Source organism: Ixodes scapularis, unplaced genomic scaffold, assembly GCF_016920785.2.
Source record: "Ixodes scapularis isolate PalLabHiFi unplaced genomic scaffold, ASM1692078v2 PGA_scaffold5__190_contigs__length_132052651, whole genome shotgun sequence".
Taxonomy (NCBI): domain Eukaryota; kingdom Metazoa; phylum Arthropoda; class Arachnida; order Ixodida; family Ixodidae; genus Ixodes; species Ixodes scapularis.
The window spans coordinates 130,152,548-130,176,767 of record NW_024609880.1 but is presented as its reverse complement, the minus strand read 5'-3'; the positions used below and the strand labels follow the sequence as shown (position 1 = coordinate 130,176,767).

Genomic DNA, 24,220 nt, shown 5'->3' with positions numbered 1-24,220 from the left:
GACAAAAGAACATTTGTAGTCAACGTTGGGCCGTGGAGGAGGCGGGGGGCGGTGTTTAATTTTGTTTTGCCCGATCCCCCCAAAGGTCTTCCGGGAAAGTACTCTACCCGCCCGGTGATAGTTGCAAAGAGGTAAAGAGAAAAAAAAAGAAAAAAAAAGAAGAAAAAAACAAATTTTTTAATTAATAATTTAAGGCTAGGTGGCGCAAGCTACCGCCCGATATAAAGGGAACAGCCAATATCCATCCATACATCCACCATCACCAGATGGCCTTTGTTCCATAGAGCTTTGTTGACTTGGCCACCTCGGCCATAAACCGCCAAAATTTTCCTTTATCAAAAATAAGTTTACTCTTAACAAAGGGAAATTTGGGGGGTTTACGTGTATGGTGTAGGATGCGGAGTGAAGTTTACTAACGAATCCGTGAACGGATTCAATTTAGTTTACATCCTAGCAGTGGGGTAAAAACTGCAAAACACCTCTTCTGACTTGTAAAACGAGATTGTCCAGTTTACGGTGGTTCTATGCGGAGGGCAAGTTCGTCTGCTTCTTGCGCAGGGGGTAGCGGTGACGTCAGAACGCCGAGCCCTGATTGGCTGATCGCGACCCCCTATCTGAGCGTCGTCTGCTCCTTTGCAACGTCGTCTGCTCGCAACGTCGTCTGCGTCTGTCTTACCTTTCCTGCGACTTTCAGAAGTGCAGAGGCCAGGTTCACAAAACGATCTTACGCCAAAAATGTGCGTAAGACATAACTTAAGAACAAGAACATAACAAACGAAACGAAATGTTCGTAAGTTTTGCGCAGGTTACGACGAAAACCTACGACAGCTCCGAAGCTGTCTTACGAGCTTCACCATGGCCGACAGCGTCGCGGTCGCGACGACCCACGGGCGTTTATTTTCCTACGTGCGCTTCTCACTTCAAGCAGGAAGAAAAAAGTAAAAAGTACTCGAAACAGACCACGACGAACAAGAACGCTGGATCCACAAACAGCCAGGAAAAGCTCCAACGGCCACGATTCCACCGAACGCGACCAAGCGAGCACGGCAGTTAGGCCTAGGAGGCACTCCGCGACTCGGCGACCGTCTGCCCACGACCGGCTGGTGTGCTGAATGGAATATGCCCGTGCGACCCTTGTGAACCCTTCGCTTATTATACTTTGATCGCTGACCTCAGATTAAGAGGTCAATTTCTTCCTCTTGTTATCTCCTTGTTTCCCGAGGCAACGGTGACTCGCCGGTGAGAAAGCGGTGAATCTCCGACAGACGCAGGAAAGGTAAAGCAGCCATCGCTTTGACTAGCAGACGTAAAACAGACGACGTGAACTGCGCCGACCCGCCGAATGAGGGGTCTCGCCGCACACGAAAGGAGGGAAAACGTGTTTGGGAGGGAACTTCCGGACACTAACACGCTCGGTTCTTGCAAACAAACCTCGGCGCCTCGGAACACCTCGCCAGTGAGTCCTTTGACTTCCCTCCTTGATGCGCGTCTGCTAGTTGTTAGACAAGAACAACGTACCGCTCGAGTTATTTCGTCTGCCCTCTCTTAAAGGCGAAGTCGAGTTCGCTCGTAAAGACCTGCACTTCCGAAAGTCGCAGGAAAGGTAAGTCAGACGCAGACGACGTTGCAAAGGAGCAGACGACGCTGAGATAGGGGTCGCGATCAGTCAATCGGGGCTCGGCGTTCTGACGTCACCACTACTTCCTTTTTCATTCGCAGAAGACGAAAATGAGCCCACTTGCGAGGCGTATTCGGTTGAAACTTCTGGTGGCCGCAAAACCCCGTGTAAGCGGTGACACCTTCCGTCAAAAACACCTGGAAAGTTTTACGGAAACGCAGTTCCACAGAAAAAAGTCACTAATTATCAAAAGCAAGTTTCGACGGACTCGCGGCGTGAACAAAGCTTCCTTCGCACGCCGAAGTGTTGCGTCTCTGTGCCTTCGCACGCTTGGATACCGATCAAGAATCGGCGCTGCGGCAACATTTTACAGGTGTCTCACGGAGTTCTGGATCGTTTAGCTGTTCCGGCGAGTTGCTATCAATAAAGGGAAAACAATTAACATCTATTAACCGTGGCTATGTTCAAAGTCTACTCTAATGGATCACATATGGCAGCACAAATAGAGCAATGCTGTGGAGCAAGGAAAGTTTGCGAAGGCAAAAATACAAGACGAAGAAAAAAACGCTCCGCCGCCTCCTTTTTTCTGTTCCCAATGGACACTGGATCAAGCTCGTTTCTGGACCGCGAGCGCTGCAAGTTAGAAATACAGTCGTTGGGATAAAGTAAAGCGCTGCTCCAGAGGCACATACGGCTGCAAGCACATTGCACTCGCAAAACACGTCCACACGGCGTCGATTCTTGATCGATATCCAAGCGTGTGAAGGCAGAGAGGCACAGCATTGCGGCGTGCCATGGAAGCTTTGATCATGCCGCAAGACCGGCGAAACTTGCTTTCGACGAGTTGTGGCTTTTTTTTGCGGCACTGCACTTTCGTAAACATTTCTATGTGTGTTCTCAACAGCAAGTCTCACCGCTTACACAGCGTTTTGAAAAGCTTCTTTGGCGAATAAGGACTAACGAGTAGAAAACGTGTTTTCAGTACACTGCCGCCAGCCTCTGCAATGCTAGCAATGCAAGATGCAAGGTAGCCTTCCGGTGGCTGCACTCAGAGTTTATGCGGTTACTCTAGCCGCACTCGCGCTGCAGCGACCAAGCGCGAAAGTCAAAGAGATTAGAAGGGTAGGAGGGGGCATGACGTCAGCTGTGTAGCCTCCACAAGCCAAGTTCCCTTAACGCTCGCCTTTTTCTCATTTTCCTCCTTACCCTCCTCACTTATCGGCCAGCACGTGACCTACCAGACGGAGCTGCTTGCTTCACGTCTAGCCTTCGATCTGATGAAACCTACCGGACGGAGCGCACGCAAGCCTACAATCCTACTACAATCAACCATTCATCTCGCACGTGACATGTCACGCGCACCATTTGCCAGAGAGATCTGGGGTCCACGTTGGGCACAACATCGTCTAAACTTTTTCTGACTAGGCTTCCCACATATTGCAACGTGCCCCCTCCCAGTACTTAAAACCTCCTTGGGGAAAGTGCAGTTGGAAGTGGCATGCTTGACTGGTAGAATAGACCCCTTTCGAAAGTAACGTGCTCATTGCTAAAAAGTTGGAAGCACTGCACCATGGCGGAACAAACGACATCACAGATTTTGAAATTCTAAAATTACATATGCTAGAAATGTCATTTGTGGAGCTTTTAGAGTTCCAACATTAGCGGCATCTTTTGTTTCCGCCATTGTGCAGGGATTCCACAGTTTCCAACAGGGGGCACACCTTCGAAAGGGATCTATACCCTAGCCGTTGGCCCAGGGGGCAGATCCAGTACAGCTCCCCACAGCCAAAAAGGGAGGGGAAGAGGAGGTGACAACATCGATCAACCATTTCAGTGATGTTGATGCTTAGGTTCCCAGGACTTTCCCCTTGGATTCACCAGTGCATAAACACCCTTGCTATATAGGGAGTGTGCAATACCTAAAGGGTGTGCACTGATCCAGCCGGAGTCGCACCACGGTGCCACTGTCTTGTCGCACGCCTCCCATTATCACTCCGCAGCCAATCACATTGCGGCGTAACTCATGAGCGCTGAAGACCGATTCAGGCAGCGAGAAGCGTGAGCATAAGCCACACCCTTTGTCAGTGAGAACGGCAGGGTTTATCATGTTCATGCTTCTTCGATGTTCATTCGATGTTCATCGTTCTTCGATGTTCATAACGAGTGATGCCGCAATCCAAATGGCTGCGAAGTGATATTAGGAGGGGTGCGACAACACCCCGGTGCCACTCCCAGCAGACTCATTTGGTGGGCACATCGGCTGGATCGGTCTGCCCCCTTTAGGTGTCGCACGCTCCTTATCCATTACAAAAGCAATTTTTACCAACAAGGGAGTTTGGTAAAAAAATTTTCCAGAAATAATAAAAAAAAAAAGGAATGAATTCAATGGTAGATTTAAGGCAAGCTTTTTACAGTTCTCTCAAAAGAGTGTTGAGCCTTACTTCATTGAGCTTCATTCCAGCGAACTTTTCTCCAGCAAGCCGACTTGCCAGAAAAATGTTTGCCTTCTTCTGGAATATATATCACGAGATTTCATATAACGACATACCACCAAGTAAGCCTCGTTTAAAATGAGTGATCACCCCTGCAAGTGGAAAACAGCAAAGCCCTTTGCTCATCAACCAACTAATTTCCATATAGGTTGGTTAGGTGACTAAACCCATTGAACTGACACTCCTTCCCTTTCAACACACAGGAGGCCTGGGCACTTTGTTGAATTGCCCGTCGCCTTGATGACGGCTAATTGAACCAAGTGCCCAAGCCTTCCGTGAGTTGAGAGTGAAGGAGTGGAGCTGGAGAAGCGGAAATCTGACAGGCTTATAAATATGCTATGGACAAGGCGTGGATGTTCTCCTTTAAAGATGTAATTGCAATCACGCAGGATCAGAAATGTCAACCTGGTCAAAACCTCCATTTATTCCAGTCAGAATGTTACATAAAAAACAAGATCCATCACACGTTACATTGATTGCAAGATGCTACACAATACTTTTTTGTGCGACTTGTAGTACACAACAATTGCAAAAGAATGCCATATGTTACAGTGCACGACTTCCCAGCAGCTTCCACGTAAAGGAACTTTATCCAACTCGAAAGAACTTTCAATAGTTGGATCTACTAGTTTTTACAATCAGCCAGTCATCCAAGTTCTAGTGATAAACCGACAAAATTCCCCACCATACAATTATGCTATCACTGTAGGTGGCACTGTTGGCTGTGCTCAAACTGCAGGCACTTTATCCATGTGCTGGAAACACAATAACCACTATCTACGAGGAGAGGTCAATAAAAGCACTTCACCAAACATTCTTCTATTTTTTATACGGCCTTACACACGTCTCGAGGTCAAAAGAAGTATTAGGTTTAATTGAGGCTGCTAACCAAGCACAATGGCCACGACCCGTCACCCCCAATTCACATTTGCATGTCACAAGAATGCTGAGCTATGCACCTCTCGCATGGCAAAAGGTGTAGAAAATTTCTTGCATTTGGTCTGCCTCCAGCACGAGATTGTTGGCTTTTATGGTGCACCCATTGTATGACAGACATTGACACATGCTGTAGGAATTCCCTCGCTGCTACCCATCTCGGAGAATGACACAAAGCACTGGTTCAACAACACGTGGACATTTATTGACCGTTATCACCCGCGCCTTGATCCCAAGAGGCCCCAAGCATACGCCTCGACGGCCTTTAATCAGCAGCAGAGCGCCGCTCACGTGACCAGTTGGAGCCCCTCGCGGTGGGAAGGACATTTTGGCATGCAGGCCACCCGGTCCAATGCTTTGGATCCCCAGGTTGCCCACAACGCATACGGTAAACACATCATTAAGACGGCAAATTTGTGCTGGGGACTACTCAAATGCAACAGGTAGCTGTAATTTATGTCCTCTCAGTGACCGTTGGCAATGTTAGGCACTCGATGCTTGAATAATAAAAGTCTCGAAGTCGGTTCAGGAAGAGTTGACAATAGCAGCATATTATTCAAACAAGCTAGTATAATCAAGTCAAAGGTATACACACTTGTACACAACTTCCCATGTTTGAAACAAACTGTATAAAGCTTTACTGAGCAATAAAAAAAAAAGATGAATATATTTTATCACAGTTTAGTTAAAAGGAACTCTGTTCTTCTGCAATATTGTATGTGCACTACTCGAGAGCTGCCAATACAAATGCTGAAATCAGTTTATTTTTGGTCATCAGAAAAGAAAAAAAAAAAAATATTTTCAGCGATGTAGAAAAACAAAGCCATTAAATCCTCTTTCGAGGGAGAGAGAGATGCAATCCAAAGTGAAGGTAAAACACTTCATAAGCCAAACGACCTTCAAGTTGTCCACACTACAGGAACTATGCCATCACAAGGGAATGGTTTGGAACATGACTACTTCTTGTAGAAGTGTAAAACAAACAAATAATTACAGGAGAGGAGCAATCGACAATGGTCTCATAAAATGAAGTTCTTTGGGCAATAGATAAAGCATTCCATACTCTTAAAATGGTTGTGTATGATAACAAAGTGCAATGTCAAGTCCGATTGTAAAGCTATATCATTTGGAGCATACGCAACCAACTGCAGCGGAGCAGTCCACACAAAAATCAAGGCCATGTGGCAAAATGGTGGCACGAGCCTTCGTAGAGCTATAAATGTAGCATGAAATTCAACTATTGCCACAAACTTCAAAGCTAGCAAGGACAATATAGTAGGGATGGTGTCAATGGCACTTTTATCAATTCGCAAGCTGTCGTATGGAATCATTATCTGGGAAAATTGCAGCCCTTTCGAGTTTAGGTTCATTTTAGATAAAACACAAGATGTAGCCTACACGGTGATTCCAGACAGTAGTATTGACGAAGTGACTGAATAATTTAAGAACTAGATACCACAGAAACCCAAGACCCATCTTAGATTTCCAAGCACCGTGACCATTCTCCTAAAATTCAGCCTCCCATCTCCAGAAGGAACAAAGTTCAAAACTTCTTGCCTCCTCTTGCCATATTGCCCATGCATTGTCTAAGAAACCAGAATTGTTTGTATCAAACTTAAAGCGAATTATATACACCTCCAGTTGTCACTCAGAGAGAAAAAAACAGACAAGCCTATTTATGACATCTTTTTTTACTTTTAAGCACCATTGTAATTAAGAAAAAGAAAGGCTGCTAACCAAAAATACATGTTTAAATAACTAGTCACGTGTGAATAGTGGATTTTGAGTTCAAAGCGAATTCGAAGTGAAGAGTGGTTTTGGCTGTATATTCTCAGATCGAATATCAAATAGTTTCTTCACCAGCCTTTCACTACCATGCACCATGCCTAGACGGAAATTCAGCGGAACTTGTAAAAGGGTGTTCCCAACATTCCACTTGTACACTTCTAAGCTCAGGTAATTTTAATATAGCAATATTTTTGAATTGTGGCACATAGGAGACAAAATTCTTGCAGCTATTCTAATGGAAGGGATTTATAAATCTGCCTGCTATACAAAAATATTCTTTCTTCAATTAGAAATTTCACAAAAAAAAAAAGCACGAATGATGAGCATGGGTTGTCAGGACATAGCTGCCTAACATACTCTTGCATAATCGCAGCGGATTAGACATGTTGAGCACATCCCTCGTCGAGCATCTTTGCACTGCGGAGAAGCATGTACCCGCGAGCTCTGCGCGTATTGCTTCGCCGCAGTGCACATGTGATTGGTGAGAAGCACACTCAACAAGGCCAGCTTGCCACGATCAACACTGCAAAAAGTATGAATATTGCACTTCATGTCGGAGCGAATATCGAAAAGCATATTACTCGAAAATTATAATATTCACACAACCCTACCTAAACCTTAGCTTCATGAACATGAAATAGCGACACATGGTTTTGCTTCCGGTTCCTCCATAACACACATACCAGGAATGGAACGGGGAAGCAAACCTTGCAAGTGTAGAAACACAAAAATACTGAGAGTATAACAATGCCATGTTCCAAAGGGTCCCGTTCTAGTCATGAGCCAGGACTGTAAGAATGTACACTCTACCATGGTAAAAATTTGAGCATTGTCATCCAATGCAGTGGTAATCATTGACATTAATGTATTTATTTTTTTTTAACAATTGTCTCAATAAAGAGCAATAAAAGACAATGCTAGGTAGCAGGGGAGGATGTCATATATGTACCGTAAAATACCAGGAAGCATCCATCCAACTTTCACTGAAAACTGGATTAATTTAGACAATGGCCGCTCGTCCGGCCAAATCGGGCGCTTAACATATAATTTCCACAATTCCCAAGTTTGGGAGATGTTAGCAGTTGGTGCTTCAACAAAGGGGGTGCTTCTGCAGTATTTTACTGTAGTTCACTCAAAATGATTTGCTCTCTTCAGCTGAAAGTAGGAGACTTGCCAATTATAATTTATTAAATTAAAACTCAAACAGTCACTTTTGCTCTTTTCAGCTGAAAGTAGGAGACTTGCCAATTATAATTTATTAGATTAAAACTCAAACCGTCACTTCTGAAATAAATAAAGACAGATGGCTTTCATATTACTAGCTGGTATGTGAACACGTGGAGTAAAACTTTGTAACACTGTTGGCCTCGAATGCAGAACCCAGATTGTGGCACTAGTGGAAGTTCAACAAACAGTTTACGAGAAAAAATGTGGTAGGATTGAGTTAACCTGAGTGGGGCAAGACTGATAAATGATATACCAATTGTTACTCACCAGTGCAAAAATCCAGCTCAATATTACAAAAAGAAATGCTTTCAATTAGCATAAAACTTTTGTACAGCTTCAAAACACAATAAAAAAATGTGGATGCTTCAGCCCACCAATAAGGTTTTGTAAATAATTATAACAAACATCTTCAACCAAACTACAACATTAAAGAAAAAACTAAACAATAAAGAAAAGCCATGGCCTGTTAATAAAACAAAGACTGAAAAATGGCTGAAACCAAGAATTCAAAAATAAAATAAAAACTTGATTTCAAATATTGCAGGCAGATTATAGTACTGCATAATAGGGTAATAGCACGACTACATTTTTCACGCTCACCACGAATTACGACCTTTAGCTTCACTTGGACTGCAGTTTAATGTGTGGGAATTAAAACACTCAAATAAAAGCCATAACACAAATTCACCTTTAAACTAAAAATCTAGAATTATACTTAAGGAATTTAGAAAACAGTCATCACTAGGAGGAAGTCGGATCAATGTCAAACTCGTGCATTGAACTACAGAAAGCAGACATTGTGAAAAAGATTGGACACTTTAGAAAACTTTCCAGCTCATACCGCTCCAGAAATATAAAAGTCCCGTAGAAAAGTTTCTGTATTGTCTCAGTGTCAAATTCTATCAAAACAATTCACCCAGTGTGCATCTACAAACTAGTGAAACGATTGAATTCATGATTGTCCCAAGTATGTAAACAAAGGACAAGCAGACGTCAAGGTTACCAAACTGCCGGAACTACACCTTTCGGGAAATAACAAAGTATATGTAGCGATTCTGAGCGATTAGAGTTCGGTCTTCAAATCATCCAGGCAACGCTCCACTGCGCGCTTGGAAGACGACGCACTCTTGCGAAGTTTGGCCGCCCATGGCCAGCACTCTCAGCTTGCAGCCAGTAACGAATAGCGTGCCAGCCACAAAACCACAAGTAATGTGCTTCCCTCAAATTCTTTCGGAACACCCTTGCGCGTCCACTTATTGGTAAACTCACGCGACCCGACTAGCATGTCCCTATTTCTTCATCGCTCTAAACTCTTACATAAACCTTAATCACAAGGACCTTTCACAGGCCTTAGTTACAGGTGCACCACTCATTGGCGAACTCGTGCAACCGGACTAACTTGTCTCTATTTTTTTCATTGTCACAAATTCTTTCGTGGACCTTAATTACAAGTGCCTTTTATCGACCTTAGTTACAAGTGCTACACAGGTTACACAGAGTGTGAATTTGTCAATCCAGCTCCAACGTCAGAACTGCAAAATTTCAACAGGGACAAACTGGAACAGTTCAAAGTCAAAGCGAGCGGTTCTCAACATCATGTCACCACTCCGTACAACTCTCGACTTCATGGCCCAGACAAAAGACGTCTAAAGTGACAGAGAACACCAACATCACAAAAAATCTCTCGCACGCCGAGGCTCGTAATAGCCAGACTTTTGCAATTGGAAAGGCAAGAGACGAGAGTGGCAACTACGACGTTGGTTCATGCAACCCGACACCAAGGCTGCAAAGGTCGGATTGCCAGAGGCAGTCCACCACGTTTGTTTGCATTTGTGCGTCGTGATTCTCGGCCACCGCTGTGGAGAAGCGCTGGATTTGTTTCTGCGGACAACTGTGGAGCGACCCGAGTCGACGGACGAGCGAGGAAGACGCGGCGCGGACCTTGGTCGACTAGACGCGGTTCGCCAGGAGGGTTGCTTGTCACTCGAGGTCATCTGGAGGCACGAAGGAGCTTCTGCTCCTGTTCCACTTTCGCTCTGCACGTTGTCCGCAGCTCTTCGATGTGAGCGCGCTTCAAGCGCTTGGGTTCCCGGAAGATTGCCTGCACATTGAAGACAGTTCGGGGCACTATATAATGTGCAATGCCAAAAATTTAGTACCACGCTGTGTGGTACGAACATCTCGTTGGCATTGGGCATGTGAACTCCAAACCAAATAACCAAATTTGAAGTTTGTGTTTATGCAGCATAAAGTCTGTCTGCCACTGAGGTGCGGCGACACTGGTTCAAGCTGTAGATGGGAAACTTAGCCAGTGCAGTACGACTGCATGATGCACAGTCTTTACCATCCATCATGTATCATACATGACCACATGCCAGTATGGTACTCATTCAGGTCGAAATGGGCGAGGGTGGGGATTGGACCCAGGATCCCTGGGTTCTGTAGTGCAAGCTTTATCTCCACGTGCTTCGAGCTGCAGTGCGCTGATGCACTCGACCACCGAACTCCATGCTCCAGACTGCGCGCTTAGATAGACAGGAGTGTCACCAGAGACAGACACTCGAGTCTGCTCTATGTGCTTTTCTTTTTTCTTTTTCTTAGAGCACAAGTAACTTTATTGTGCTCCATGATGCGATTTTCATTTCCACTGTTTTGTACAGCTTTGGCTTGGTTCAATTCGAGTGGCTGCATGGCTCTCCCAAAATAAAATCTCAAAAAAGGAAAGGCAGACGGTGCAGTGACCAATGGAATGGTGCAACAGTGCAGGCGATCATCGCTACGAGTAGCTGCACTTGTAGTTTGAAACTTAAACTGTGGGATAGGGAGAAGGAGCAGACTTAACATGTTCCTTAATATTTTATCCTATTGGTACTAAAAGTGGATCCAAACCATACCTGTTGCAACAATGGCAAGCTTCAAATGAGATAGGACATGATGATAAACAATGCTCAAAACGACAGGACACCAGAACGAACACAGAACACACACGCTGACTCGCAACTGAAATATACCAAAGAAAGAGGAAAAAGAGGAACCAGGTAGCAAAATAAACTGAAGTAAAAGTAAAAAAAAAAAGAGATGGCCAGAAAAATGTAGTACAAGGTACGTGAAATTTAACTGGTGATTCAGAAACGGAATGTAAAAGTGTAAGCCCCTTTTCGAAAGTGCTACAGATGACTGGCTGACACTGTAGCACTATAAAAAAAAAACTCATATTTTTACTTTCTACGAGGGGTGATCAACAAGCCCTACCTCCTAACTTTTTTATTCAGTGATGGAAATGAAAGTCTTGGAATCTCCTCTTTCCCAGCAGCACACAACTTTTCAATATACACCACACCGGCGGCGATGCACTTCTGCTACCGGTGTGCTACTGGTTTAGGGCGGCTGTTTACGCACCATTGACGTGATGGAGGAGCTGCGGTTCCTAGGTGTTCTGCCTCATACATCTTACAGCCCGGAGCTTGCCCCATCAGACTTTTGGCTGTTTTCCAAGATGAAGGAACGTCCGAAACGTACATGGCTTACGTCCAACGACGAGGTTGCCGATACAGTACACCTTTGGTGCCGTCAACAGCCGCCCTCAATCATCTACGGAGGCATGCGGAGAGCAGTGCAACGGAAGTGGAAGTGCAATGCCGCCGGTGAGCATTATATCGAAAAGTCACGTGCTCTTGAGAAAGAGGAGATCCCAAACTTTCATTTGATTCTAACATCTTTCAATTCCATCACTGAATAATAAGTTACAGCTTAGGAGGCAAAATTTATTGATCACCCCTCGTACCGCGGAAGGTTGGAGGGAAATTTTGGAGGATGTTTCCGAACTACCAATTAAAATTCATGTGCTTTGTCTTATGTTTTTCTTGCCTTTTACTCGCTTATTTTGCTGCCTGGTTCCACTTCTTTCTCTTTATTATATTCCAGTTTTGAGTCAGCAGATGTGTGTTTTGTGTTGGGGGGACCGGTGGCCGGGTGGGCTAGCGCACACCAGCTCGAAGCACGTGGAGCGAAAGCTCGCGCTGCAGAACCCAGGGGTCCTGGGTTCAATCCCCACCCCTGCTTGTTTCGATCTGGATGAGCACCGTACTATACTCCGCGACAACTTTTCTTGGCAATACAGTGAAAGGTACAGGCCCGCGTCCCCTCTCCCATTTTGAGTGTGCGCGGGCTCTCCTCCTCTCCCCGGAAATGGAAGAGAAAGAGAGCCTGCGTACACTCAAAATGGGAGAGGGGACGTGGGCCTGCACCTTCCACTGTATTGCCAAGAAAAGTTGTCGCGGAGTATAGTGTGCGGTTGTGTATCACTACTGCATGATGCACGCTAAAGACACCAGGCTAGCAGTCAATCTCTCCGACTAAATTTCTCATCTACAGTGGATAATCTATAAGAATGTCGCCATACTCTGGTAGAATAAACTCCTGCTGTATAAACAACAACTGACGGCCAATTTGTTTGTTTTGTTCCGTTTCATTCCTTGTGTCGCATCCTTTTGAGCACTGTTCACCATCATGTTCCATGAATATCCACTAGCCCAATTTACAACCTTGCTGAGGAAGGACATGGTTCAAAAATTAAAACAAGGATCATATTATTCAAATTTAACCAATTAAAAAAATATATACAGAGAGAGATCAATGTTTTTGGAAGTAGAGCTACAAATCTGAGCGTCGCGGAGGTGTCATCATTGACAGTTCGAGAGCTTTGCATTTCGTTAGACCTTCGTCAGATTGTTGAGGAATTATCAAAACGAGCTAACTCACACACAGTGGTATCAGAAGGGGGGGCGCAGTGCTTAGGGGTTGCAGCTGGGCAGTGAAAGAGAAGGGGGGGGGAGGTGCCACTGACCCTAGTGATGCCACTGCTTACACATCTAATTTTAAAAAGTGTAAAATAAAAGCAAAGTTCTAAACACATACTATTTTAGCACATAAATTAATTTGTGCCAGGACGCTTTACATCTGCAATTTAGATTGCACATTTATTTGTCCAATTTATCCCATATCACCGCATCATGCTTGCAAAGGAACAAAAGGCCTTTTTCTCTACAGAATTTTGTGAAACCCCAGAGGTGTGAACAGTGGATGCCACTTGCCAGCATGAAGGCGTGGCAGTCCGTGACCACGCTGCCAGACACCATGTCTTTGAAGACGGCCGTGATCTCTGCGAAGCCCGGGGCATCCAGTATCTGCTGCTGGTTCTTGGCCACGAGGGTCAGGGCCACCCGGAAGAGCACCTTAGAGCCCTCCGAAAACAAGCAGTCCCAGATGCGAAGCACCGTCTGCCATGGAAGAAGGCAGCCCACTTCGCACACTGCCCAACCCCTCAAACAGCAGAGGTTCCATTTCAAACATACCAATTAGCTGTTGCTGATGATGATTAGGGGAATGATGGAACAAAAGCTACAATGGTCATACTGCGCCAAACAAGGGTATTCATTGCGTCTAACATTACAGGAAGTTAGCAGTCAAAGTAGCATCTTAAAGTCGTGAGATAAAGCTTGGACAAAAGTAGTCAAAAAGGTGCACGACAAAAGCCTAAAAATGGTAGCCTGTTTTTGACAAGAAGTTATAGACATGATCAAACAGAACAATGGGATGCTCAACCAAAAAAAACGCACAATGAAACGGAATATGGTGTGCATAAAAGTCTGGAAAGATGGTGCGCTGGTTCTGCTCGAGGCCAGGACAGAGCCACAGAATGTGAAGAACTGTCGGGGGTTCCCCACAATGTTCACACTGTGGGGCATCCTCTCCACAAAGCAGGTGCTTGTGGGTCAAGTAACTACCGTAATATCCTGAGTCAACGCCCACCCCCCCACCGCCTGTGGGGGGGCGGGCATTTCCGAGCGCATAGCATAAAAAAATATTTGAATGGCAGCTATTAAGAACAGTTCTGGTAGCGGGTTGGTTGCTCTCATGGATTTACAATAGAAGGCAGAGTCAAAAAAAAGCACATCTCATGAAAAAAAAAAAAATGTTGAGCATTTTAACAACCTAAATCACACATTCCATAAGTTTAAAACAAAACCATTTCACGATGCAATCGTACGGTATGAAATAAAGAACACTACTGACTACAGTTTTCATTATTAGAAAATAGAAATGTTCCAAGTCCCTGTTTAGCGAACAAAAGTATTCCAATACTCAACAGAGTACAAATCTGCTTTATCTGAAAAAAGCTACAAATGCAAAGTATTGAAAACTTCATACCATTTATACCATCCCTGCTCATACATATGCACTTAATTAACCTTTACACAAACAGGCATGACTGAACAAAAAAAAAGCTTGTTTAGGAGATTAATAAAAAAAAGTGAATGACAAAAATAGAGCGCAAGAGCATAAAACGAAAAAGTTTCCTCTGAAGTCAATTGCTTGGGTGCATTCTAGCACAACGGTTTAGAAGCTGTTTCGCTCAGCAGGACATTCCCACTGTTCTGCTCGTCCTCCCGCTGACTTGCTGTTTGAGTGCCAGTGCGTGTATTCGCCACATACGTAATTTACAAGAAAGTCTACAGATGATAGAGGCAACCAGTTATCCCTTTTATATGCAACGTTTAGTACACGAATGAGGAGCGCGGAAGCGGTCTGAGCAAAAACACACACTCCAAACGTGAAGATGGAGGACCAACGAAGCTGTTCTTTACGACGTCTAGGATGACCTCAAGGACGACCTCTAGGACAACCTCGAAGACAATGCCTATAGGACGCCTAGGACAACCTCAAGGACGACTTCTAGGGCAACGCCTAGGACGACCTCGAGGACGATACCTAGAGGACGACGTCTAGGATGACCTCAAGGACGACTTCTAAGACGACCTCAAAAACGACGCTTAGAGTACGGCCTCAAGGACGACATCTAGGACAACCTCAGGGACGAATTCTAGAACGACCTCAAGGAAGACGTCTAGAGAACAACGCCTAGTACAACCTCAAGGACGACCTCTAGGACAACGCCTAGAGGACGATGTCTAGGACGACGTCTAGGACGATACCTAGAGGACGACGTCTAGGATGACCTCAAGGACGACTTCTAAGACGACCTCGAGGACGACGCTTAGAGGACGGCCTCAAGGCTTCGCACACTGCCCAACCCCTCAAACAGCAGAGGTTCCATTTCAAACATACCAATTAGCTGTTGCTGATGATGATTAGGGGAATGATGGAACAAAAGCTACAATGGCCATACTGCGCCAAACAAGGGTATTCATTGCGTCTAACATTACAGGAAGTTAGCAGTCAAAGTAGCATCTTAAAGTCGTGAGATAAAGCTTGGACAAAAGTAGTCAAAAAGGTGCACGACAAAAGCCTAAAAATGGTAGCCTGTTTTTGACAAGAAGTTATAGACATGATCAAACAGAACAATGGGATGCTCAACCAAAAAAAACGCACAATGAAACGGAATATGGTGTGCATAAAAGTCTGGAAAGATGGTGCGCTGGTTCTGCTCGAGGCCAGGACAGAGCCACAGAATGTGAAGAACTGTCGGGGGTTCCCCACAATGTTCACACTGTGGGGCATCCTCTCCACAAAGCAGGTGCTTGTGGGTCAAGTAACTACCGTAATATCCTGAGTCAACGCCCACCCCCCCACCGCCTGTGGGGGGGCGGGCATTTCCGAGCGCATAGCATAAAAAAATATTTGAATGGCAGCTATTAAGAACAGTTCTGGTAGCGGGTTGGTTGCTCTCATGGATTTACAATAGAAGGCAGAGTCAAAAAAAAGCACATCTCATGAAAAAAAAAAAAATGTTGAGCATTTTAACAACCTAAATCACACATTCCATAAGTTTAAAACAAAACCATTTCACGATGCAATCGTACGGTATGAAATAAAGAACACTACTGACTACAGTTTTCATTATTAGAAAATAGAAATGTTCCAAGTCCCTGTTTAGCGAACAAAAGTATTCCAATACTCAACAGAGTACAAATCTGCTTTATCTGAAAAAAGCTACAAATGCAAAGTATTGAAAACTTCATACCATTTATACCATCCCTGCTCATACATATGCACTTAATTAACCTTTACACAAACAGGCATGACTGAACAAAAAAAAAGCTTGTTTAGGAGATTAATAAAAAAAAGTGAATGACAAAAATAGAGCGCAAGAGCATAAAACGAAAAAGTTTCCTCTGAAGTCAATTGCTTGGGTGCATTCTAGCACAACGGTTTAGAAGCTGTTTCGCTCAGCAGGACATTCCCACTGTTCTGCTCGTCCTCCCGCTGACTTGCTGTTTGAGTGCCAGTGCGTGTATTCGCCACATACGTAATTTACAAGAAAGTCTACAGATGATAGAGGCAACCAGTTATCCCTTTTATATGCAACGTTTAGTACACGAATGAGGAGCGCGGAAGCGGTCTGAGCAAAAACACACACTCCAAACGTGAAGATGGAGGACCAACGAAGCTGTTCTTTACGACGTCTAGGATGACCTCAAGGACGACCTCTAGGACAACCTCGAAGACAATGCCTATAGGACGCCTAGGACAACCTCAAGGACGACTTCTAGGGCAACGCCTAGGACGACCTCGAGGACGATACCTAGAGGACGACGTCTAGGATGACCTCAAGGACGACTTCTAAGACGACCTCAAAAACGACGCTTAGAGTACGGCCTCAAGGACGACATCTAGGACAACCTCAGGGACGAATTCTAGAACGACCTCAAGGAAGACGTCTAGAGAACAACGCCTAGTACAACCTCAAGGACGACCTCTAGGACAACGCCTAGAGGACGATGTCTAGGACGACGTCTAGGACGATACCTAGAGGACGACGTCTAGGATGACCTCAAGGACGACTTCTAAGACGACCTCGAGGACGACGCTTAGAGGACGGCCTCAAGGACGACATCTAGGACAACCTCAAGGACGAATTCTAGAACGACCTCAAGGACGATGTCTAGAGAATGACGCCTAGGACAACCTCAAGGACGACTTCTAGGACGACGCCTAGAGGACGATGTCTAGGACGACCACGAGGACGATGCCCAGAGATAATAAGAGATCAGGACCTCACTATATCTAATACTGTTAGGGAAGGCTGACTCTCAATGGTTACCTCCTCTTTTTATTTTTTTTCATACTTGCCATGACTAATGGGGAACTGGTTGCCCCCTCTTTTTATTTTTATTTATTCATACTTGCCACGACCGATGGAGAGTTTTCTGTTGACATGTAAGGATGCATTTTTCCCCAGACCCTAGCCCATAACATCTTTGCTGTAAAAGGGAGGGGGGGGGGGGGGGGGACGACACCAGAAAGCCAGGGCCCAGAGGCTCCTGCGAGTTTTGTTCCTCCTTTAGGTCGGAGCGGTTTTAACGAAAACCGACTAGCATTTCTTTTTTTAAATTTCCCGGGGTTAGCACGGGATTTCCTGGTAGCCTGGCGCCCTGGGCGGCAACCCCCTTAACCCCATACCTTAATCCGGCCCTGCTGGTCATTGAAGATACACATTTCATAAAAAAAATTTGGCTTAGCTTGATTTTTCTAGCAAGTTCTACGAAAACGCGACATTTCACTTTATTCAGATAAAATGACGGGATGGCAGGCATGAGCCTCTAAATGGGACCGTCCTGGCTCATATCGAACCTCTGGTCACCCAATGTAAAGGGCCTTCCAAGAGGTAGTCCATGCCCTCACAGATTTCTACTTGACTAATGTTCTTTCAAGCTGTACCGCTTTGCCACAAGTGGTCTTTCAAGAGATGCTACATGGTACTTGACCACAAGTGGTCTTTCACTTGAAGGCATGCTCCGATGCTCACAGTTCCTTGGGAATTGCACCCGTTAAGGATACAATCCCGAGGAGTGTGAAGAGAGCCATGCCGCACAGAAGCGTGACTGAAAAGAACTTGCTTTATCCAAAACAATGTCCTCAAGCTCTTGGATTCAATGAATGCTTGATTGTCTTAAGAGACAGCCCAGGAAATGCCCCGCCTTCCATGCTTCAATTGCACTCGAAGACCAAAAACACTTGATTTAAGTCTAGGAGTAATCAAGGAATGTGTAATCGGCGTCCTCTAGTGAACCCCATGCTTAGGAATCCAGTGATAGTAGTGAGGGCAGACCACCCTGGACAATGAACTAAGAAGGGCAGTGGGAAGGGGAAAAGCAAAGAGCACAGCCCAGGTGCCAAGGCCTCCTCACCTCGATCGGCAGGACCTCGGCAAAGAGGCAGATGAACCACTTGGTGGTCACAATGGCCCAGGACACGTCGTTCTTCCGCAAGTGAGCGTGCACCAGCGGCATCCTCTCCCTAAAGGCAGGGAACGACAATAAGCCGTATTGTTATACTGTAAAACCCTTAATGTTCGCGAGCCCTCAATTTTCACGAATTTCACGAATTGAACAATTCGCGAAATTTAAGGGCGCGCGAAAATTTCGGTCCTTAAGATTTTCAATGCAGGCGTCTGGAATTCGCGAAATTTAGTGGTCGCGATTATGTCGTCTGTGACCGATTCGCGAAAAATAGGGGCCGCGAAAATAAAGGGTTTAACAGTATATGTCACGTGGTTACACTGTTGTTGCAACACCCGGAATCAGTGTTGCCAACCCAAGAATCAAAAGCTCGCAGGAGAAATCTTGAAAAACTGCTCCGTTTCAGGTGCAGAGCAAGAATGACTTCATACCACAATTTACTGCCATAGTTTGTTTTAAAACAGTACAATAAATTAAAGAACCTTAGAAGCCCTTGATGCTTTCACCGGCTCGGTATTGTACATTCAGAAATGTATTTTCTTCAAATAAAGCTATGTTCTATGCTCTAGAAGGGAGCTTCATCATTTGGCTCAGATTGCTTCCATGTACAGAATGATCAATGATGTGCACTGCATGATCTCATTGTTACCAGGTGTTAGCTTAGCAGGTGTGTTGTCTCAGATACCTGCATATGTGCACCTCCATCGTTCCGATTTTTAGCCCAATATTTAGTGGCGTTTCGACGCTTCAGTGGTCAAATTTACATGCTTTGCCAAAATTTCTACCTTCCAATCGAGGTCTCTCACTTGTCCAAAGCAGCTTGGAACTTCCAGTAACCAGTCTCGAAGTTTAGAATCCTATAGCCCCCCACAATTTTTAGTTATTTCGAATAATTCACCGAGCCCACTTCATCTGGCTGGCTTGGAAAACGAGTCATATATTCACGCACAACTCAGTCGAAATAATGTTTCAATCTTTCCCACTGTAATATCTCAATGGTGTCTCCAGCGTAATTCTCCCTGAACACTTTTGCTCAGAGTAAGCAAAGGTCAGGGCCGTACAACTCCAACTTACCTGACAACCAGACAAAGTAAGCTATTTAGGATTGATAAACGTAAACTCGAGAACCTTATAGACTGATAAAAAAACGCCATTGTGATTTGAAACCTGCTAAAAATCCTGCCACCCACAAAGTGGCTATTTTTTCCGCTGGACAACACAGAGAACCGCAAAATTAAGCGGGAAAAAGCGTTACATTGGCAACGCTGCTCTGAACGCATTTCAGCCTGGCGTGTTCGAAGTAGCACAATGTAACGCTGCCAATGGAATAAATCAGTCCCATTTTGAGATAAGGGCAACAGAAGCAGCTTGACTGTTGGCATGCTAGTCTTTCTTACTATGCAGCAAGGACTACATAAAACCGACACAAAGAGGAAGGAATCTGCAAGCAAGCAGGTTGGCCCTTCTGCACCTTGCATCCGTGAGCAACCAAAGAGACGCTTCTCCCCCTTTTCCCCATTAGGGACAATGAGGGCAAGACGCACAAGAAGACAAAGGAGTACCTGCCTCACAAGCTCGGAGAGCACCTCGATGTCCGTGAGGAGGCCGATCATGTCCCGGGTGTAGTAGTCCGGAAGCAGGTGCTTCACCAACACCCGTAGCAGCCAGAATGTCGCCTCTTCGTCCTCCGTCGTCAGCAGCAGAAGGCCCGCTATGAAGTTGAGGCCCTGGATGCCAGAGAACCCCCGACAAAGCGCCGAGACCAATAACTACTGGAACACATTCTGGTGCAGCAGTTCTCTTCTGCCGAAACACTGCGCTATGGAAGAGTAATTGCAGGCGATGCACCGAAAAATTCGATAAATAAAGCCTCACAAAGTGCTTGTGTGAAGACTTTGATGGCATGATTTTTTAGACAGAGACCAAGGACCCAGCATATTTTTCCTGGGTGATAAGCACTAGAGAGGTGTATAGTCGGCGGCCAAGAAAGAAGCCGTCGCATGAGGCTCACCAGCATAAAAAAAGAAAAAGAAAATTTTTGCTTCCTCTGACCGTTTTTTTAGGCTTTCCTATCTCTCTCGTTTTTTGTGCTCTTCCCCGCCCAAAAGTCTAGAGATTAATTCCCACAGAAAGAAATATTTGCTTTTTAAAGCATCCACTCAAAAACTGTTTTTTTTTTTTTATTTTTTTTATTACATTTCAGTGGTGATGTCTTGGACAGTGAAAGTTGCATCACACGTTAACGAGGCTTAGCGCAAGTTCTTAACTCCAGCTGCCGATTTTTGCTAGTAATTAGGGGGCATGCAAATATTCGACACTTTGAATATTCAAAAACACTGTAACTGCTTGATTCTATTTGCAGCACACTCTTACTACCTCCTGTATACGAGTTTTTCTAATACGTTAAAATGATAGCCAATGTTTTTGAAATTCCCCGATTTCTTGTGTCAAGCTTCACTGCTTTGCACTGGTGCGCGTGGAGAAGCTGACATGGCGGAACCAGAGCCGTATATTGGGAAGTTTGGCCAGTGGGTGTGGCTAGAAGGTGCCGGAGAGGAGAAAAAGGGAAGGGAGGAGAGCGCCGAAGGAGCGAGAGGGCAAAAAAGGGAGCAGAGAGGAAACGACCGCCTTTTTAACGCAACGCTGTCGGCGCCTAGCATTGTTGAGGCCACACGTCATCTGCTACGGGCTTATTTCTTTTTCGCCTGAATCAAAGTTTGCGTTCAAACATGGAGGAACTTCATTCGTTAGCTTCCTAAGCCGCCGAGGAATAACACTATCATTTTCTTGCCAGAGCCTGCCAAATAAAAGGAAAGAACCGAAATTTGGATGTCGATCCCATGCGTTCTGCCGGGCGAATGAATGAAAATGGCGGCCCTTTCCGCGCAGCTGGGAGCAGCCGGGAGTTGGGAGCAGCCGGGAGTTCACGCGCATGCGCTCACGCCTCTCTCTACGCCGCAGGCTCACTCCGGAGGGGGGCGTTACGGCGGCGAGATCATAGACTGGCCAAACTCTCCTCATATACGGCTCTGGGCAGAACATCCTGCTCCACCAGGTCAGCTTCTTCCAGAATTTTGCTCACTGCTGCAGGTCGACCTTCTCCAGTTACAATTATAGGTTGGCCCCTAATTTAAAAAAAAAAGTCAGAAAATAAGTGCTAAGCTGTTTTCAAATGAAAAAAAGTAACAATTTCTTTGCTTTCCACAAGTTGATTTATATTTTATGCAACACACCTCATCAGGAACTTTTTCTAATTGAACACAAGTAGGTGAAACTGTGCTCACACAATAAAACTGTTCCCTTTTATGGGTTGGCTCAAAAGGCGTTCGGGCTAGGGCTATTAAGGGTACATATGCACCGGGGGAAAACATTTTTTATTATTATTTACGATAACGGAATGAAATTATTGCAGTTTATAGTGCTTGATCTCTCTTTTATAGATCTGATGTTAGTTTTCATACAGCTTGTTTTTTGTTATATTCTGGATACTATGCGCTTTAAAAATATACATGTTCTTGCGCACATGTGGCATGGCAACACGCTTAAGAAAACCTAGTGAAATAAACTTTGTTTCTTTTAAACCACCGAGTGCAAGAAACAACAAAAATATAATGTATAAGGCATATTTTATGGTAAAATAATCTAAAACCGCAAAAATGCCACATTTAAAGGGCTAACAAAAGTTTCCTAAATTTTTCATAAACATAAAAAATATACATTCTAATCAAGCTTTGATAGCTGCATTTTTAATATTCTAAAGCATATGTATGTCAAATTTGGTTGTGATAAGACAGTATTAAGAACAATTATTATCGTACACAAGCTGTGAAGATGCCCGAAAATTACGTAAAGAGATAAACATGTTCGAATGTTACCATAGATGTGTAGCGACACTCTTTGGCAGAGAAAAATAACTTTTTTGCAAGTCATCTTTTTTTGTGAAAAATTAAGCTACAAAAGACTGCGATGGAGAGGAGATGACCGAGTCTACTTGTGAACATAAATATGATGGCGGGCGATGTCACAATTTGAAGAATCACGCGCACAAGAATGGCTTAAATTTAGGCCATTCTAGGTTGCCGGAAGTTCTTCAAACGAGTATTTCATTAATTTTGCGATAATAACCGGTCCTTATTATTTTTAAAGATAAAAATTTATGATCGTGAGATGAAACACAGAAGAGCACTCTCAGGCAGAGGAGCTGAGGGATGAGGAGCGGACCTGGCAGTACCCAACGCCTTGGTCCAAGTGGGCGTGTGCCACCAGCACGTTGAAGAGGGGCACCTGCTTGCCGTCCGTCCCGTTGTGGAAGTAGATGTTGTCCGGGAACGTACGGGGTACGTCTGCGCCACCCAGGACAAAGATCGGCCATATCAAGTGCCGGACACCCAAAATTTAATAGCTACTGCCCTAACCCATCAAACAGGGGGACCAGTGCTTATCTACCCGCCAACTGAGCAAACAGCCAGTTATACCGTGCACTGGCCGTTAAAATTGTAATTGTGGTGTGTATATGTTTACACGATGGGAACTTAGTAAGCCCCAATGGACGTCCGGTGTCTCCGCTGTAGATAAGGAATTCAGCCACTCCGCTGCCACTGGTAGCCCGAGGTCTTGCATCACTCGGTAGTGATACACGATTGCACACCGGTACGATGCTCGTCCAGATCGAAACGGGTGGAAATTGAACCCAGGACCCGTCTGCGAACCCAGAATCCCAGTATTCTGCAGCGCAAGCTTGCACTCCACGTGCTCAGAGCTGCAGCACGTGAACACAGCCGGCCTCAGATACGCCCTCAAAGTCAACAACTGTTGCCGTCCCAACACACTCCCAAGCAGCTGGCGCTTTGGGACGTTGTGGAACGTCTGAAGGAAACGAGACGAGGGGGTGTGTGGAAAGAATAAATGAACGAGGGACGACTCGAGTCGCACTTCCGTAATGAAAGATGTTCCGCTCCGTTGTCTGCTTTATTTAATCTTTCAGTTCATCCACCCGTGCACGAGTTAGTTTTCTCATAAAACTGCACTCTTGACAAAGAGAGACACTCCCGTTTGTGAGTTTCGGACAAGTTGTAACTACATCTGGAATGCCGCCTGCCACGGATAAGCTCCATCTTGGTAGATTTTCAGACACACAATGGAGGGGGTTGGACAGATCTATTCTTGAACTGGGCAGTGTCGAGGCAGAGCTATCATTTGTTAGAGACGCGTTACGAGTACCCTCGCGGCAGATAGTGACATAGCACACAGACGCGAGCTGCCAGTCAAACCTTTGGGACTCTGAGTGGACAGAGCTGAACGGCTACTTAACTGATACATCTATTGTTTCTTTTCAAGCTCAACTCCGGCACCACAAATGCATGCAGCAGCCAGGCTCATTTAATGCTATCAGCACTCTCCAAACTCTCGTTTGGTACATGTAAGAAAACTGAAGACGGATAGATGGATACACCAACAATTTTGTGACCAATCAAACATTGAACAATTATAATCAAACTATGTAAGGCTATCAACCTCAAGCTTTGAATATATGCAGCTATCAACATGTGTATATAACTCACCAGATCCACAGCCGTAGCAGCCCAAAAACTATACCACGTGTGGAAAAGTTGTTCTACATACACAGTTCAGTGCTCTATAGTAGCATTTGACTGTCAGCACCGCTAGAACTAGAACACTTGCAGTCAGTCAGATAGAGCCACTTCTTCCGACAGACATGGCGAGAAGCCAGATTTACCTCTTTTTCTAATAGAATAGAAAGTAAGCAGTGCGCTAAAGATTCCGCTAAAACATGAAAACAAAAATAACAAATGGAAAGTATGAAACCATTTGACTAAGACCTTTTGATTTTCTGAGTCTCAGATTTTTCTAGAATTTCTGGATTCACACTATTTAGGCACACACAAACATTACTGCCACAACGATCAAATTAGTTTTGCCTTTCGTCAACCTTGGGA

General features: G+C 44.9%; 1 protein-coding gene across 1 annotated transcript in view; it reads right to left on the bottom strand.

Moving 5' to 3' along the window:
* Positions 1 to 4,504: 4,504 nt before the first annotated feature.
* The window catches only part of LOC8030427 (growth hormone-regulated TBC protein 1), a 28,054-nt gene continuing 8,338 nt past the window's right edge, over positions 4,505 to 24,220 (bottom strand). The window contains exons 5-9 of the mRNA XM_029984534.4: positions 22,485 to 22,606; positions 19,830 to 19,990; positions 18,213 to 18,321; positions 13,155 to 13,340; positions 4,505 to 10,162 (exon numbers count right to left, since the gene is read on the bottom strand). Coding sequence (XP_029840394.1) covers positions 10,052 to 10,162; positions 13,155 to 13,340; positions 18,213 to 18,321; positions 19,830 to 19,990; positions 22,485 to 22,606 — 689 coding nt within the window. The 3' untranslated portion in view covers positions 4,505 to 10,051. The remainder of the gene's footprint in view (positions 10,163 to 13,154; positions 13,341 to 18,212; positions 18,322 to 19,829; positions 19,991 to 22,484; positions 22,607 to 24,220) is intronic.